Genomic DNA, 17,982 nt, shown 5'->3' with positions numbered 1-17,982 from the left:
CTGTTTGTTGATTTTAGTTCTGTTAACACAATAATCCCACACAAACTGGTTCAAAAATTGAGCAACTTGGGCTTGGGCAATTCACTGTGCAAATGGGTGCTGGACTTCCTCAGGAACAGTTACCACACTTAATATCAGATAATTGTCTTGCTTGGGACTACAAACTAACATACAAACTAGTTTATTCATTTCTGGGTAATATTGTGAACACTCAGTTGTCCCACGCCTGACACACTGAGGCTGCCCGTGAACTAACCCTTTCTGACTCCTCACCATTACTGCCTTTCTTATACACAGCTGTCAGTTTTAACTCTTGATCTGAAGGACTTCTCTCTGAGTGGACCACCACACACCCCACCCTTACGTTTTTATTCACATCTGCTGTTTCTGCTGTCTCGTTGGCGTTATGCACTCGATTTCTCAGCCCTATCACAAGATGGTTGTGATTGCTCGTGGCGTCTCTGAAGTCGGTACCTCCACAAGGCACTTGCCTGGACCTTTGTTTCCTGCCCCTCCTCGTCATTCTTTCGCACTGCTCGCACCGGACGAGGCAACCGAAGGGTCTGGACTTGCACACCGCTTGGAAGCCTCTTTTAAAGTTCTCATTGTAGTAGCCATAAATGATGGGGTTAATGCTGGAGTTAGAGAAAGCCAGCCAGTGGGCAAAGGGGAAGATGTAGCTGGTCAGGAGGTCCAGCTGCTCCCTGTCCAAGCCTGAGTGGTCAGTCATCATCATGAGAGTCCAGAGTGGCAGCCAGGACAGCATGAAAAGCAAAGCCACCATGATGAGCATCTTTATCACCCTAATCTTTTTCTGGGAAATCAATGGCTGACCAGCCCTTCTATGCCCAACCTGGATGTTGGCCAGCTGGGGCTCTCGGTTTGCAACCACAGAAGAGCACAGTTTTCCTCCGATACCTCCGTACATCACGGTGATGATGGTGAGCGGTACCAGGTAGATGTGAGCAAACAGAACCGCTGTGTAGACCTTTCTCCTCTGAGGGTTGGCAAAGTTTTCATAGCAGGAGTACAGCGGGGATGTCTGGTTGAAGTCATCATTGTACACTATTTTGTGGAAAGGAATTGTATCCACCGTCAATGCCATAGCCGCAGGACACATGATGCCCAGTGCTAGCATCCAGATCAACATAATGGCTGCCTTTGCAACAAGTATGCTGGGCTTGGGTTGTAGAGGGTAAACTATACAGCGAAACCTGAAGTAAATAAGTAGGGAAGAATGTTAGAGCAAATTAGCTATATATCTAGATATAAAGAAAAGAAGAACATCAATATAACGAGAACTTTAACTAAGGATACTTAAAACTGAATACACATATTAATCTTCTAATTATTTTCTTCTTCCAATTACTGGCTTCAAAAACCCAAATCTCAAATTAACAAAGGAAATACCCATGTTTTAAAAATAAGAATTTAGTTTGGTATTTTTTAGGGCTGGGCAAAGTTTAAAAAATATAATTGATTAATTGCATAATTTGTCTGCGATTAATGGCATTATGCGCCAAATTCAACAATGAAGTAAAAACTAGCGTCTCGCAGCCCCCGCTGCTCGCTGAGGACAGAATCTGCAGAACAATATGTGCTTTTCCTGGCAATCTGTTGGCAACACTGCCACACACTCGGTGAGGCTGCGTGAGCGCACACACACACCTACGTTATTCACCTTCAAAAAGGTAAAGCAGTGCCGTTGTATTTCATTTATGGCGTGCATTTTATTCAGTTCTTTTTCTTTTTTGATTGACCTCACGCGGGCCGGACTTGGAGAGCCGTAAGACGCCCAGGTCTGAACTACGCCGTCTGAAAGAGATTTAAAGTGCAGCAGCAGTGTGCGGCGCCATTGAGCCCCTCCCGATGCAAAGAAATTAAAAATGAAGTTAACGCATAATCAAATAATCGTCAGGCGTTAAAGGATTTTGCAGCGTTAACACATTTTGAATGCGTTAACGTGCCCAGCCCGAGTATTTATTGATTTCTTTCTCCCTGTATATCATTTATATACACTTTATATACTTTGCATTTTTGCATTTTTTTCCCGCTGTCTGCCACATGGGTGAATTTACAGCAGTGGTCATTATGGACACACCTGGTGGAGCTCTGCTTTCTACTAAGTTCCCCTTTTTAGCTAGTATTATTTTATCTTATAAGTATGACACCTCACATACATCCTCACTTTTTCTTCTTTTTTAAAGTTAGGTATTTATTAATGTATCTATCAACATTAATATTTCTTTGCTTATTCACGTATTTATCTCTCCTCCGAGCACATACTTGCACTGACAAGTTACAGGTAGACATAAATATATAACACATCAAGACTATACTCTTTTTTTGGACACAAATATATAAAACTCCTACTAACAAAAACAACAAGAAGTCTGGACCATATTGAAATCTGTTTGTCTTGTGTTGTAGTTTATATAATTAGGGGGAAAAAGCATCAAACTACAGCACACACTAACCTTTCAACAGATATGGCCACAAGAGTGAAGACTGATGCAGAAACAGACATTCCCTGCACAAAGCCGCTCATCTTGCACACAATGTTGGAAAAGGGCCAACCTGTTAAAAAAAAGACAGTCATTAGAGTAGTACTAGCTAGTCCTCAGTGGTCACACTGTAATATAATTGTCAATCTATGAGGGTCTTTATAACTCTGGAATCATTGGTTCACAGATTGTATAACCTTTTACCAAATTACTTGAATGTGACATGAAGACATTTAGAGGCTGCCCCTCCCACAGTGTTTAAACCCTGTTCGTCTCCTGCCTTAGTGTGGGATTGTACTGCGTTTTTGGCTCTGTTCTCGTTGTTCAAAATGTTCACGATGTTTTTACTGTTATATGCACAGATAACAGATATTCTATACAATAAAAAGCTTATTTTGCTCGGTCCTCCTAACAGAATTACAATAAACTTAAGGTAAACAATTTATAAATTAAAAAATAAGGCATAAAATATAAAATATATAACAGTATTGCACAAAAATATGATAATAGTATTGCTATGATGAATATGATAAAATATCATAATGATGAATGTGTTCCTTTCCCTGTGAGTAACACGTTTATATGTCGTGTTTTTTGGAAGCCTTCAATAATTGTAACCACTGGTCTGGCATTTGGGTCCTCTCCTTAACCACCACACAGCAGTCTCCGGCTCTAAGACGAGTGTCTGGATGAAGCCGCTTCCAGCGCTCATTCAGGACCAGCAGTGACTGTTTGGCTGCCGTGCTGAATGCTGTTCCCATGTAGCCAGTGTTTTATTTTACCTTGAACTGAATCACAGAGTAAAGGCTGACATCGCTCGACGGAGTTGTCATGTTCATGGCTTCCTCCCAAGTTTCCATTCACAGTTCCTTTTGCGCACGTGAAAGACATTGATTTTCGTTCGGCGAAAAAGCTAAAAGGAGATTATTGACGAGAGTGTGTCAATAGAAACGTGCCCACAACCCGATGTATCAACAGAAACACATGAGAACAGTCCCAACGCTCATACGCGAGTGAAACCGAAGTAAGTTAGATGCATATTTGAGAAGCTGGACAAGTTGAAGTACAAGCCTGTCTTGTTGACCTGATAAACCTATATTCTGAATCACTAGTCCCACATCGAACAATAAGGCACAGTACAATAATCACAAGACACACGGTTTTGAACTGAAATTGTGTCTCCTTCAGGATATAGTGGTCATTTCTTAAGAAGGGCGGCATAAAACACAGCAAAACAATGCCGTGCATGGACCCCAACATGGCCGCCAAAGCTTATCGTGGTCATGTGGGTGAATACGCTCTATAGCCTCGTGCTGAAGTGAGGGAAATACATGATATCACTATCGGGTGCTCATTGACTGTATGTGATTGTTTCTTTTTTTGTCTGTATTTGGGCCATTCTACCGAATTCATTCAAAGTGCTGTCCCCCAACAAGAAAAACTATTTAACAAAAGAATTAGGTATTCAGACAGATATTTAGTAAGAATATGTTATGGTCTATTTAAACCAGAGGCATTACATTAGAAACTGATAAGCTAAATATATACAAATCATCATTTATAGGGTACTTTCTATTCTTTTAATTTTTGAATTAAAAAACTGTACCCAGGGTAGTGACATGATAATTTTGGTAGTGACAAAATTGAATGGTGAGTACTTCAATCCCATCATTTTGATATAAATGTGTTGGACTGTGTGTGAACAAAATGGTAAACACGTAATACTGATTTCTTTCTGAAATTGTTCAGAGGAGAAAAAAAATCATAAGTCACCAAAATGCCAAAAGGAATTAGAAAAAGTGGAGCTGAGAGGCTGAGAGAATACAGACAAAGAGTGAAGGATGACCTAGTGAAAGACCAAGAATATTTAAGGAAGGAAAGAAAAATAAACATGAAACAAAAAGAAGAAAAGTTGAAATGTATCAGCGATTTCTCCAACAGGGAACAAAGTAATGTCAGAAAATCATGAAGGAAAAGAGAGCGAGACAGAGTGAGCTGGAGACATGTTGCAGGGCTTCCACACCACCTAGTGAGGCTGATCAGACACCAGAGCATAAACCTGCAGACCAGAAAAGGGCAAAAATCTGGAACTGCAGAAAATTACAGAAGCTGGAGGAGAAGGTTACAGACAAGCAGCGGAGGGAAGCAACATTTTAAAAAAGATGTCAGAGGTTAAGTTTGAGGTTGACCTCAGAGCCAAGGTACACCTATCTAATAATAAGTAATGTTTGTACTTTAAAGGGTTCTGGATAACAATGGGTTTGTCTTCTAAAATAAACTTATGTTTGTAATATTCCTAACCCAGGGCATGAGTTAAGATTAAGCATTAAGGTATAGATCAAATATTGTGGTCACAACTGAAACAGTGCAGTCACTACCGAAACACTGGATGTTTTGTAAAAAATGAAATATATTGAGTTACCAACTAAAATGTTATGATACTGATTGGTTTAATGTTTGTTCAATTTGATCAATCATCAGCTATGGAATCAATATGATCAGTATTATGAATTTTACAAAGAAATATTGCATTTCAATTTTGATGATTTGATGACAGAAATTTGGTAAATATATATATATATATATATATATATATATATATATATATATATATATATATATATATATATATATATATATATATATTGATTTAATTGTGGAAACCTTCAAGACATTTTTATAAATAGTCTTGAGAGAATGGAAGGAAACACAATCTTAACAGGTTAATAATATTACTGTTTTACTATAGTTTATTACTATGTTTCGGTAGTGACAATTTTTGGGAAAGGAAATACATTCCAACACAGTTTGAAAATACAATATAAAAATTGACAGTTCTTTTACTAGGTATGTGTACTTTAGATATGGTACAATATATATATATATATATATATATATATATATATATATATATATATATACGGAAAATGGTTTGGGAAAAAACATACACATTTTTAAATGTTTCCAACCTGCCTTTGAACCAATTCGGTAGAATGACGCATCTACTGTGCTGCATCCACTTGTAAACCTCTCAGTGCTACATTCAGCTCTGTAAAGCTCTGCTTAACAGGAGGCAGAGCCTCTACCTCCTGGGTGTTCACATGTGTTCAGTAATTGTATGCGATTTGTTTTCTACAGCTGTAAGCTGACCCTTGTCTGCTCTTATGGAGATCAAAACTAAAAATGTGTTCTCTGCATGGATTTACAAGAGCGGCACCCTGTTTGTCCATTTCTTTGTTGACACACGTATGTCACAAGAAAGAACATTACCCAACAATACCCATGCAAACAATGTCCACTCAATGAAAATGGTGGATTCTGCAACATGTACAATTTCAACAAAGGACACTTAAAAACATCCTGAATATGAGAGCAACCGCCATCAGAGCCCACATAAGATTAGGGTTGGAGTCAGTCAATCTATTTAATTACCGGTAAGTAGAAGAGCTCAAAAGGTTTTTGTGACAGAGGACTGAGTCTAATTTGTTTGTAGATATAGTTGCAGAGCCAGTGGTGGACTTCGGACAGGGAATTACCTGTGATGAGGTTGTCCACCAGTGTTGTAGGGATGCAGAAGATGCCCACCAGCAGGTCACTGATGGCCAGGTTGAGAATGAAGAGATTGGTCACTGTGCGCATGCGACGATTTTCCAGTACGATCAGACACACTAGGATGTTTCCCACCATACACAACAGGAAGATGGAGAAGTAGGCCACGATGTAGCTGGCAGCGACATATAGAGAGTGCTGATAGTAGGGGAAAAAGGTAATGTTGGTGTCATTTATGGAGCCTTCTACACTGATGTTGGCATTTGCTGATGTGTTGGCTGATCCCTCAAACTCCATCCCTTCCTCGCCCATGTTGTACAGTATCTCCATTCTTCAGAAGAACCAACACTGCAGAGGAAATGAAATGGTGACCAGAAGAGATCAGTTAGAACTATGATTGGAACAAATAGTTAAACTCTCTTGATGATCAACATTTAAAAACAGGACGTTTTGTTCCTTCTTTCTTTTAAATTTTTAAACAACAAAACAGAATATATCAGGAGAGCAACATACACAGATGGCCAAATTAAACTACAACAATATTCTAGTACTGCTTTCCTGGCATGAACACATGCAAAAAACAATAACAGAAAAGGACAGAACACAAGGGGGAGAAATACTTACTGAGCAATTTAACATTTGTTTCTGTATTAACTGTGCGAAAACGTTTGTAGTGCACATTTCCTGGAGACAGACTAGTGCCAGGACCCGAACTGTCAGGGCTATGAAATGTAGAGCCAGGATGCTCAGAAAGGTCTGCGGGGGAAATCATCAATTAAAGCTAAAAATCAATGATATTAATAATTTGTGGATCAGTTTTTCTGTTCCCTTCCTATTAGAATGCAGCCCGTCATATTCAAAGAGGTCCCACTTGGTCCATAAAGAATCAAAGTGATCAATAAAACCCAGTAGATTGCATGGCCATACCGTCATTGATGCACTCGTGCATTGGTGTCTGCTCTACGGGCAGAAGGTGGAATAGGAGAGAAGAAAGACTCCAGAGGAAGCTGAGCCAGAGCTGAACAAAGAGTGAAACCGCATCACTGGCGATACCGAGTGGGTCTTAAAGTGTGTCTATGAAGAAAGACCAAGATCTAAGTGTCTAAGTGTATCTAAGTGTATTGTAAAAATGTTGCTAAAAACTGTCTAAGAAGTCAATGAGCTATAGTTTAAACACAACTCATGCACTAAGCGGATATGACTTTCTCATAAAAGTCACAACCCTTGATCAAAATGCATAGGATGTGACTGCACTCTATTACAATCTACTGGTGTCTTTGCTGATAAAGGCATTGTCCTGATGGCATATTATATTTCTCTGAAAGCACTGGTGCAAAATGACTGTTCAGTGTCAGATGTGTCAATGTACTATGTGCTCGTTAATATTCAAAGTGGTAGCTCACATGAGGGTCCCTCAAGGCATGAAGCTAAGGTAGACTAATTACAGCTTTCCCCTGGGAAGTTAGAAATGTTAAACCCGGAAGGAAAAAGACAAGCATGACATTACTGTGGCATCCGATGTATATGTTGTAACATATTTTGAAAAATATCAGGTTATACAAATACACTGCCTGCCCCCCCCCCAAAAAAAGGTCACACACACTAGAATTTTGTTGGACTGCCTTTAGCTGTGATTACGGCAGCATTCGCTGTGGCATTGTTTCGAGAAGCTTCTGCAATGTCACAAGATTTATTTCCATCCATTGTTGCATAAAAGCATTCCTGCTTTCTTACTGTGCAGTCGCTTTTCTGCTTGCACTCTCGCTCTGTTTGCATTTTTCTGCTAATATCTTCTGATATTCTTGTTTTTCTTCTGTGAGAATCTGAACTGCGTCCTGGACACTTGATAACCACTGGGACTCTATTTCGCTGTAGATTTACCTGGCTATTGCCCTACTTATACTGGATTAAAGATACATTGGTATAGGCGACTTAGCAGCTAAGCTAAAGCTAAGGAGCAGCAAGATGCCACCCGTTTCTCTTCCCATGGACAACTACTACAAACTCCTGCAGAAGATTACAGTCTTGGAAACAAAAATCCACCGACTCAAAGTGAACGTGGAGGTAAATGGACCATTTCAGAATGATACCACTTTACCGTGGACTCAAGATCCTGTACAAATGCAAGCTAAGACACAGCTAACTACTACCACCAGGCCTACCAAGAAACAGGAGGGTTGTGTAGCTGTTAACGTAACCGCAAATGGTAGTCCTCCCTGGAACTCTCTCGGTGCAAAGCCGAAGAGGCATTTACACTCTCAGGATGTGGGAGGACCAGGACGACTCACAGACAGAGCCCGGCACCCTGAGATTTCTGATGCGACTGGCTGGCCTGCACTACCACGCAGGCAGAATTCCTCCTCAACCCCCGTATGCAGCTGGACACAGCCGAAAACAGCTGGGAAGAGTAAAACGAAAAAACCTCTTCAACAAACACGCCTACAACTTGCAAACAGATTTACTCCATTGTTGCAGCATCCTGGATCTGATGGCCTGGATAATCAGCTATCTTCTCAAAGCAGGGTAAGAACTGAGAGTAAACGTGAGTGAGAAAGGCAGCAGGAAAAGCTACCGACTGAGCCTGATACTCTGATTGTTGGTGACTATGCTGTAAAAGATGTCAGAACGATCTGCAGCAAGAACAACAAAATACTCTGCTTTCCGCCGGATATGGTCTCTAACATGAAAGACACAATCCTGAACATCGTGGCTGACCATCCTACGGTGAAAAACCTCGTTGTGCATACAGGAAGCCGTGATATTGTGAAACAAAAGTCTGAAGTTCTGAAGAGAGACTTTATTGACTTGTTAAACACAGTCAGCTCTGTCAATGCTGAGGTGTTTATCAGTGGCTATCTTCCACCAGCCAGAAGAGGACATGAAAGATTCGGCAGGCTGTTTGAACTGAACAGATGGTTGTCAACTGCATGTTCTGACCGTACAGTACATTTTAATCGACAATTTTAACATTTTCTGGGAGCGTATACATCTTTTTAAGGCAGATGGAGTTTGCCTGAACAAGTCAGGGGTAAAACAGTTTACCTCTAATCTATTTTTCTTCCTGCGTCACCCGTCTGTTCCCACTGCCAAGGACAGGAGACAAGAAGAGTCTAAACAAGAGATAACCACACAGCACCGCCATGAAGACTTCATGGGAAGGATGCCAAAGGAGAGTCAAGCGGAGGAGTCTCCACCCTCATCCCCAAGGATTGATGTCCCCGTCGGAGAGGAGGACTCTCCACCCTCACCATCAAGGATTGATCCCCCTCTCCAAGAGGACGAGTCTCTACCTTCATCACCAGAACCTACCTAACCTAGAAAAAAATCCATTGATGGAATAACCTGGTCATTGCTGAACCTAGACCAGAGCAACTGCAGCAACCCCAGATCATAGCACTGCCCCCACAGACTTGTACAGTAGGCAGTAGTAGTTAAATCCAGGTGGCGACTTTTTTTTTTTTGGCCGGGCAGTGTATATCAAAGGTGTCATAAACATCAAACATGTACTTGACGTGCCTTTTTTCGGCATCACTCCAGAGGCCCTGATATGGACTGATTGTTTGAAAATGAGGGAAACATCTGATTGGCTATGGATAGGTCCATGTTGAAAAAAAACTGCATTTGCGAATCCAGGTATGGCAGGAGAGTCTCAAAAAAGCCACCCGTAAATGTGAAGCCACCCTCAAACAAATGCAGTGAAATCCACAAATAAATACATACAAATAGAAAAATCCATGCATGAATACATACAAATGCAGAAATTAATTGTGATCTTCTTTTACATCTATATAAATCATTATAATGTGTTTGTGAATCTTTCTGTGTGCATTTGCCATTATTGAGCCCAAACTGACCCTATACCTCTGGGACCCAGAAACTTAAAGAAATTAAGGGACTCATCCTTAACTTTGTTTACATTGCTTTAATTATACAAATACGTTAATAAAGGAGCCTTAAAAAATTTAAAAAAATATATATATATTATTTATTTATTCTTTCAACAATCAGTGACTCCTCCCCACCTGTAATACCTCCACGCCCCACAAGAGGGTCGCGCCCCACAGTTTGAGAACCACTGATATAGCCACCTATTAAAATAAGAAAATGAAAACACTTTTCATTCATATGCACTCAGCTTCCGAAGCATCACTGCTGAGGCAGCAGGTTTTTGTTTTTTTTTAGTTTGTCTGTGAACTTACATTTACGTTTGGACATGGCTGCAGATGTCATGTGCTGTTGTAAACAATGCAACTAGTGGAGGCGGCAAGGTGCTCAGTGTTGCTGGATTGGAAACTGCGACGTATCGTACCAAAGGTTCAAAATGGTCTATTTGGAGGATAATTATCGTGCCTCTGGCAACACTGACATCGGTCGACCAATGACAGTTCTCTTATATTCACTAAAACGTTTTTTGTTCTTCAAAAAAAAGCATAAATAAATAGTGCGATATGAGAAAATGCACAGCAGACTTTTTATTTGGTTCTTAATTGTTTTGTAATAATTGTTTCGCTCTTTCTATTTAGTTGTGTAGAAAGAAAAGTCAACACAGGTTGAACAAAGAGTTGCTGGAAAGCAAACGCACAGAAAGTTCAAGCTCGCCGCTATTTGGACTGTCGTGAGACTATTCGCTTCCTCCCAATAAAAAAGCAAGGCGTCTGCTTGGCAGTTACTTAATCAATGATGTCAACGTCCATGACATTTTAACCCAGTGTGGTTGCAGCGAGTGCGTTTTCCCGCGACGCAGCGATGCAAAACCTGAAAAGGACCTACCTTTGTGCTGTCGGGTGCTCTCTGTTGTCAAAAGACCGCTGATGAAGTGCTAAATAAACAATGAACGCGGCGTTCTGCGACGTCTGCGGCTTTCCAGATAGCCACGGCCACTTTTCAGAGATTTAACAACAACGCTAAGGATGTAGTTTGAAGTTCTGCACAGCAAGAGCTTCATCCAGCGTCCACAGAGTCAGACCGAGGATCTACTGCCACGGAGACTCGCTCCACTGTGACATGTTAACACCTTTACGGTCACGTCAAGGCTGATCCATGAGCCGTTCACACTTTCATTAACAGCCGGTAGGCTTGAGTGGCATCTAGTGGTTTGTGGCAGGCTGCCACTAAACACCCCTCAGCTCAGCGGTGCCTTTCTGCTGGAGAACTAGAGGGACTGATCAATACTCGGTTCTCCTAAATGACTCGAAAACTGCTTTCAAAAATAGGTATAAAATACAAGATAAAAACATCAGAATATATAGGGTTAGAGGTAATTAGAGATAACAAAACATTGTTTGTAGACCAACAATAGTTATGTCTACAACAACAAAATCACTATATAAAGTAATGAATATTTCACTAGAAACAAAGAAAACATGTCAATGCAATAAATACCATTCCTGAGTGAAGTTTTTAAACAATGAAGAACAAAGACATCAGTCAGTATCAGCCACTCAGTCATCTCTGTCCTCTGTCCTCATGTTCTTCTGTCCTCCCATCCTGTATTCTGTGATCCTGTCCTCCCATCCGCTCGTCCTCCTGTACTCTGTCCATCTGTCCCCCCGTTCTTATGTCCTCTGTCCTCCTTTCCTTCTGTCCTCCCGTCCTACTCTGTCCTCCTGTCCTCCTGTCCTTCTCTTATCTGTCCTCCTGCTGCTTTTTCTCAGGCAGCAAAGAAGTTTAAGAAAAAAGGCTTTTGTGCGAGTGTGTGCTTTACCTGTGTGCACACATCAGATGTGGCTGCAGCATGATGATAAATGACACCAAAACCTAAAAAAATATTAATTAAAAAAAGCACCAGTCACGCCAGGGCTTATCAATACTACGATCATTAATTATTGAAACTGGGCCCGTTAAATAACGGGGGTCGAAAAGCATCGCTCCCTTCATAAAGATATAAATGCCTTTTTCTCAGCTCAGGAAAACGTATGAAAAACCAGATATGTAGCTTATCTTATCAACCCCTTTTTTAATTTCAGTTATGTATATGGCTCAGGACCACATGGTCACATGGAAAGGAGCAGAACAAAGAAAAGAAAAGAAAGAAATTATCCACTTTTACATGCAAACTATGGGGAGAGGAGGGATCAAATTGGCTTCCTTTAAGAACTACTACTCCACCAGTGAGCTACAGCCGTCCCCCAACAACATACAATTATAACAAGACAATGGCACAAGGTCCTGCAACGTTTATGTTAAATGCCCGTTTCTCCCAATGTAAATGTGGACGATGCCTCATTTCCGCATCGCCTTGATTGGTCAATTTATTTAAGCTTGACGAGGCGGCGTACTGAAACAATAAAACACAGTGAGTCTTGACAAGCGCCACACAGCAATCGACACAAAATTTATAAAAACAATTTAAGACAAGATGGTTAAAGAGCATGAAAACTAACAGGTGCAAAATAAGTAATTCATAAAACTATTGAAAGGAGTTTGTGTTTTTTCAAAAAGCTTCCTGTCTCCACAAAGTGAGTAAGTGGATGGTTGAGGCAGAAGGCAGGAAACCGTGCAGGGGGATGTACTGTCTTTGAGCATGTTGGTGAGTTTGTGCAGGGTTGCCTAATCACGCCTTTAACTCAGTGATCATTGAGAAGAAGATAGAAAGCTAAGGACCCTGCTGCATCGTGTTTACCCTCTCCTCATTTGGTCAGCATGACCTCAAACTGGGCTGGTATTCAAGGATCAAATGAATGAAGGTCTGCTATATATATATATATATATATATATATATATATATATATATGACACACATTCAGGTAATTGATTGGCCGTGTATTTTTGAGCATATTCTCAATGGCAGACACACAACATATCAGGTGATATCTGCACTCAAGCAGTGGAGACTGCTTTTTGTTTTGGCTAGAAGTTGATGGAGATCCTCCGTCCTTTATAATACAAAACACCACTCCACCTGGTCATCCTTCACTCTGTTTTTACAAACATAACACCACCCATTCTATTAATACTCACATTTTTGTTTTTAGCCTGAAACCCACGTGCATGCATATTTGCATACATATTAATCTATAATCACACACACACACACACACACACACACACACACACACACACACACACACACACACACACACACTTTCTTCTCTCTCATGGACAAACACCATACTTATATACACTAAATATATAATGTATTGTTGGCCTGTATCTCTATGTCTATGTATTGTCTTTGTTTTGTTTGTGCAATATATATATATATTTTTTAAAGACACCGGAGAAGGTCAGACCACCACCACACTATCTTAAATAACAACTAATATGAAATGACACAATCTTCCCTATCGGGCTTCTCAAACACTCAGCAGCAGAACCTTGAATTCATCTTTTCAACCAGATTGAATGTCTATTCTATCCATTCTCCAAACTGCTTATCCTCTTTAGAGTGGCGGGGCACTGGAGCTGATCCCAGCTGTCAAGGGGCGAAGGCAGGGTACAAATTGAATGTGTGAAACGTAAATTGAATTGATAAACATAAATCGATGCGAGTCACAGATTCTACCTGGTCACGTGCGATCCTTTTCATTCATCCGTTCATTGTTGTTCATTGTACATCATGTTAATCATTCATTTGTTTTCTGTTTGGCAGTTAAGTAGTTAGTACAATCATTCTTTTTTACAGGACACATAAATAAAATAAATGTTGGCTAACAGTCCTGCAGTATCACAGTCAATAAAAAAGAAAAGAAGAAGTTGATGGAGCTGGAACTCAAGCAGCAGAATCTACACAGCTGACAGAGCAATGCAACATTGCTTTGCTTGTTTTCTGCTGCAGCCGTGTGTTGCTCTTGGCAGATGTCCTTCATTTATATAAATGATGTAAACGTATGATCTTTCTTTTCTGGAAACAATATGTATTGTTCCGCAGCGTTTTTTCTTATTTAACTTTTAACATTTTAACCCCAGTCAGAGATCAAATGTTCAGCTCAATAAGGACATGTGCTATTACTTGTCTTATTCATTCAAGTTCTGGGGAACAGCAAACAGTATAATTTATATAACGTGCTAACATTCAGGTAAAAGTTGTCTGGTCTGGGAAACGGGTATGAGACCCGTCACTTAACAGTTTCCATCACCACAGCAACCCCTGATTGCTGCTAGCCAGACACAGATGATTGAGAAGAGCTAATTCGGGTAGCTGGTCACATGCAGAGACACACGGGGGGCCTTTCTCAGATTCCAAAAAAAAACCAAGAACTGCTCTTTGGGTGTAGGAACTCGCATGGCCTCAAGCACACAGAACGCTGTTTGACACAATTTGAGACGAGGGTTGTTGTGCAATACCCCCAGCACAGAATCATAGTAGTGACCATGATAACGGTCAAAAGTCAACTTTTTCACCTCAAGTGATCAAGTCATTTCACAGAATGTTCTTGTCACAGCTGAATTATAATGAGGACTCGGATGCAGAGAAATGTCCGTGATCACACTTTATTTGTGTAAAAGAAAGACACTTATGAGGCAAAAATGACTAGACTAAAAAGTACAACCAAAAATCTTTACGAGGCAAAAACAACCAGACGATGAAGTACAAAGAAAAACACTCTTTATAAGGCAAAAACTACTCTCGGGGGCAACACTGTGGCTGTGGCAAAGGCTATGGGTGAGACGCACATGAGACGAGACACGGTCGCACAACACAAAGGGAAGACGCAGACAAGCGTACATGAGGGTAATGGGGAACAGGTGGCAACAATCAGGAATCAGGGAGGCAATCAGACCAGTGACACGTGAGGAAGAGGAAGGGCAAGTGACCTGAAACGAGAGGGAGTTAGGTTTTTTTAGGTTTTTTTAAAAAATAAAACAGGAAATGACACGACAATAACCCAACCCAAGACAACCCTCACTGTGTGACAATTCTATTAAAAAACAGAACATTTGAAAATGATGCAAGACCAATCTGAGTTGATAAACTTTAGTGTCTAAGTTCACATAAATGTAACCCATTCAACCAGAAACAGCCATTATTGTGGGAAATGTAACATCTTATATAGCAACATGAACAATAGAGCTCAAAATGAAGAGATTAGGTGCAGGAAGAGCCAAAAACGCCACTTGGGATTATTTGAAGTCTCCATTTATATAATATTTAAATTACAAACATAAAATTAAATATGCATAAGATAGAGAACAAAATAGGAAAGAAATACAAATAATGTAAGTATGTTGAGTCTGTGTAGGCATGTCTGTGCATGTGCAGGCTTTCGTTTGTGCAGGGAAATTGAATTGTACCCCCGTGGCATTTCCTAAGCAAGCTGTGTCTACTCCGAAGAAACTGTGTTATTCTGCAACACCAGCATCAGCAGGTGGACTTGGCTTATTGAATAAGTGGCCAGATGTCCCCTGGAAGCAAATAATTGCCCGGGAATGCCTCCAGCAAAGTAACTAATCACCAGAACTCATGGCATTCACCCACGATTACATACAAGTGCGCACACACCTGACACACAGTTCTCCGTATTTTCAGTCTAATTGAATTACTTCATCATTCAAAACCTGTTAATGCAGTTACAAAGCTGATCAGGACTTTTTTGTTAATACCACCAAAAGTATACATTTAATTTCTATGGTTTATTAATTAACATAGCAGGACAGGCAGCAGCTTAGCAAATAATATTACATTAGGTGCCTCTGAAACATGGCTTATTCAAGCTGAATGTAGTCGTACAGAATTACTACTTACACTTTTATTTATTCATAGATATTTTTAAGCTAAGCATGGAGTAGTTTCCGGATTAAAATATTTATAGATTAAAACAAACTTTTAAATAACATGTGTATGATATATATAATTGAGAGCTGTGTATTCTAATTAATCCATTCATCCATTTACATCCGCTTGTCCGGGTTCGGGTCGTTGTGGCAGGGGCCCAGCAGGCTGAACCAGGCTTCCCTCTCTCACCCGCAACACTTTCCAGTGGCCAGCTGGAGATATAATTCCTCCAGCGTGTCCTGGGTCTTCCCCGGGGCCTCTTCCCAGTTGGACGTGCCTGGAAAACCTCTAATGGGAGGCTTCCAGGAGGCATCCGGATTAGATGCCCGAACCACCTCAGCTGACTCCTTTCGATACGAAGGAGCAGCGGCTCGACTCCAAGCTTCCTCCTGATGTCCGAGCTCCTTTCCCTATCTCTAAGGCTGAGCCCGGTCACCCTATGGAGAAAGCTCATTTTGGCCGATTGTATGCAATCCGTCTTGGATACAAGCGGCCTAATAATACATAATTATTCATAATTAATTTGAATCTCATGACTTTATTAGTTATTTTGTGTTCCAGCAAGATGCAAATCAAGTATGCGCATTGAAACACAACTCATATAAGTTGTACCCTTGCAATAGTCATAAATGAATGACTTGCCTTGTAGTCTGCTGTGCTTTAGCTTATCGCACTGCTGATGTGGTAGCATCAGCAGAGCATCTAAGAGACAAATAAACCCGTTTGGAACTCTCTCTCTGGTTGAGATAAATCTCATAAAAGCGTCTGTATCATCAGAGACACCGAAACTAACTGAAAACCCTTCAGTGCACTAATCAGGCATATATCTTACCATCACGTGGCTTGACGCCCACACAAATGTTAACTTCACCACCTTTGATAAATGTGGCTATGGATGAGTATCATGCAAGCCATTTGACGTGCCTGCGTTCTTCACCATACAAAACCTCAGTGCCCACACACAGTGCTCGCCCTTAAGCTATTGGATGGATTGCCATAAAATTTGACAGACATTTGTGTTCTCCTCAGGATGAGTTGCATGAACGCCGGTGAACTGTTATTACCAAATACCTGCATAATAGTGACAATTCCATCAGCCTCAGTTAAACAGTTTAAGGTGACACACACGGGGGACACAACCGTCAGTGTCCCAGTTATCATTTTACTGAATGCCGAAAGTATATATACTTAAAAATACTGTGAATGCATATAGAAAAGATACTCTATCGTTACACGATGCACAAGGGAACGGATGAGCTACTCTGCAACTGCAACATATTAAAATCAATTGTAGGTGGTGATGAGACAGCTCCAGAAAGATCTTGTCATTGAAAGAAATATAGCATTACATTTTTGGAAAACATTTCCAACAGTCCTTTGAGAAGTTTAATCAGCAGAAACATTCCAAAGTCACTTTGTGTTTCACGTCCATTGTATTGCATCATGGTTGTTCGTGGAAAACCAACAAGTCTGTTGATTCAAGCCTTGTCCACACGTTCACGATTATTTTTGGGGAAAACTCCAGGGTGAGTATTTTGTGTCAGTGTTGATGTGTAATCTTAAAAGACTGAGATTTCGGTTTAACAGACCGTTAGGGTGTGCACCGTTGTCTTCTTTGTGAGGCGTCACATGTCATGACACATATCATGGCATGAAGTCATCTATGAACTGCAGCATTTAACTAAAACAACGACAACGTTTAGCTAGCTGACACATGTTTATTCATGATAAAAAATATTCCAAAAAACGGTTTTAAGGAGAAAGGAAATTGAAAGAGACACACCATGTATTTTATTTATCATTTTTTATTCCAAGTTGAAACACAACTGGGAGGCTAATCGCATGAGCGTTAGCTTAAAGCTAATTTGCATCTGTTGTTCTGGGGCAGATCAAAAATCAAAACAAATGTATCTTAGCTCTGAGGCAGTGTTATCCAATGGTATCCATCTGTCAAACTCTGTAACTGTGTGGCCTCAGTCCCCTTAATATGTACGGTATCGACACATGGGGATGTTTGTAAATGGATTTGGAATCTGCATGCCGCTCGGCCGCGGCACCAGAAACTCTATGATCAAGTTAAATTAACCAAATATTTTGTTGTTGTACCAACATCTAGAGAAGATTATGTAGACTATAGTAGAGGGAAAAATGTGTGTTGTGTAGATCGTAAATACAAATAACTAGTTCTTTCAACGTAAACAAAATGTGTTGCTT

At 40.4% G+C, this 17,982-nt stretch overlaps 1 protein-coding gene across 1 annotated transcript; it reads right to left on the bottom strand.

Annotated features, from left to right (window-relative positions):
- Positions 1 to 201: 201 nt before the first annotated feature.
- On the bottom strand, positions 202 to 6,383 carry npffr1l2 (neuropeptide FF receptor 1 like 2). Its single transcript, XM_068605419.1, has 3 exons — positions 6,041 to 6,383; positions 2,478 to 2,577; positions 202 to 1,214 (listed from the first exon to the last, which is right to left on the bottom strand). Exons 1-3 carry the CDS (start codon positions 6,381 to 6,383, stop codon positions 212 to 214), a joined length of 1,446 nt encoding a protein of 481 aa, XP_068461520.1. The 3' UTR covers positions 202 to 211.
- Positions 6,384 to 17,982: the final 11,599 nt, after the last annotated feature.

Source organism: Clinocottus analis, unplaced genomic scaffold, assembly GCF_023055335.1.
Source record: "Clinocottus analis isolate CAN_PGR_092001 unplaced genomic scaffold, fCliAna1.0.p SCAF_7, whole genome shotgun sequence".
Lineage (NCBI taxonomy): Eukaryota > Metazoa > Chordata > Actinopteri > Perciformes > Cottidae > Clinocottus > Clinocottus analis.
The sequence above is the reverse complement of the archived record's forward strand: the minus strand, read 5'-3'. Positions and strand labels throughout refer to the sequence as shown.

Excerpts from the sequence above, each read along its gene's own strand:
- npffr1l2 (XM_068605419.1), bottom strand. The coding sequence starts at position 6,383 with ATGGAGATACTGTACAACATGGGCGAGGAAGGGATGGAGTTTGAGGGA. Across the intron at positions 2,578-6,040 it reads GGTGGACAACCTCATCACAG|GTTGGCCCTTTTCCAACATT; the intron begins GTAATTCCCTGT and ends TTTTTTTAACAG. Across the intron at positions 1,215-2,477 it reads GTGGCCATATCTGTTGAAAG|GTTTCGCTGTATAGTTTACC; the intron begins GTTAGTGTGTGC and ends TATTTACTTCAG.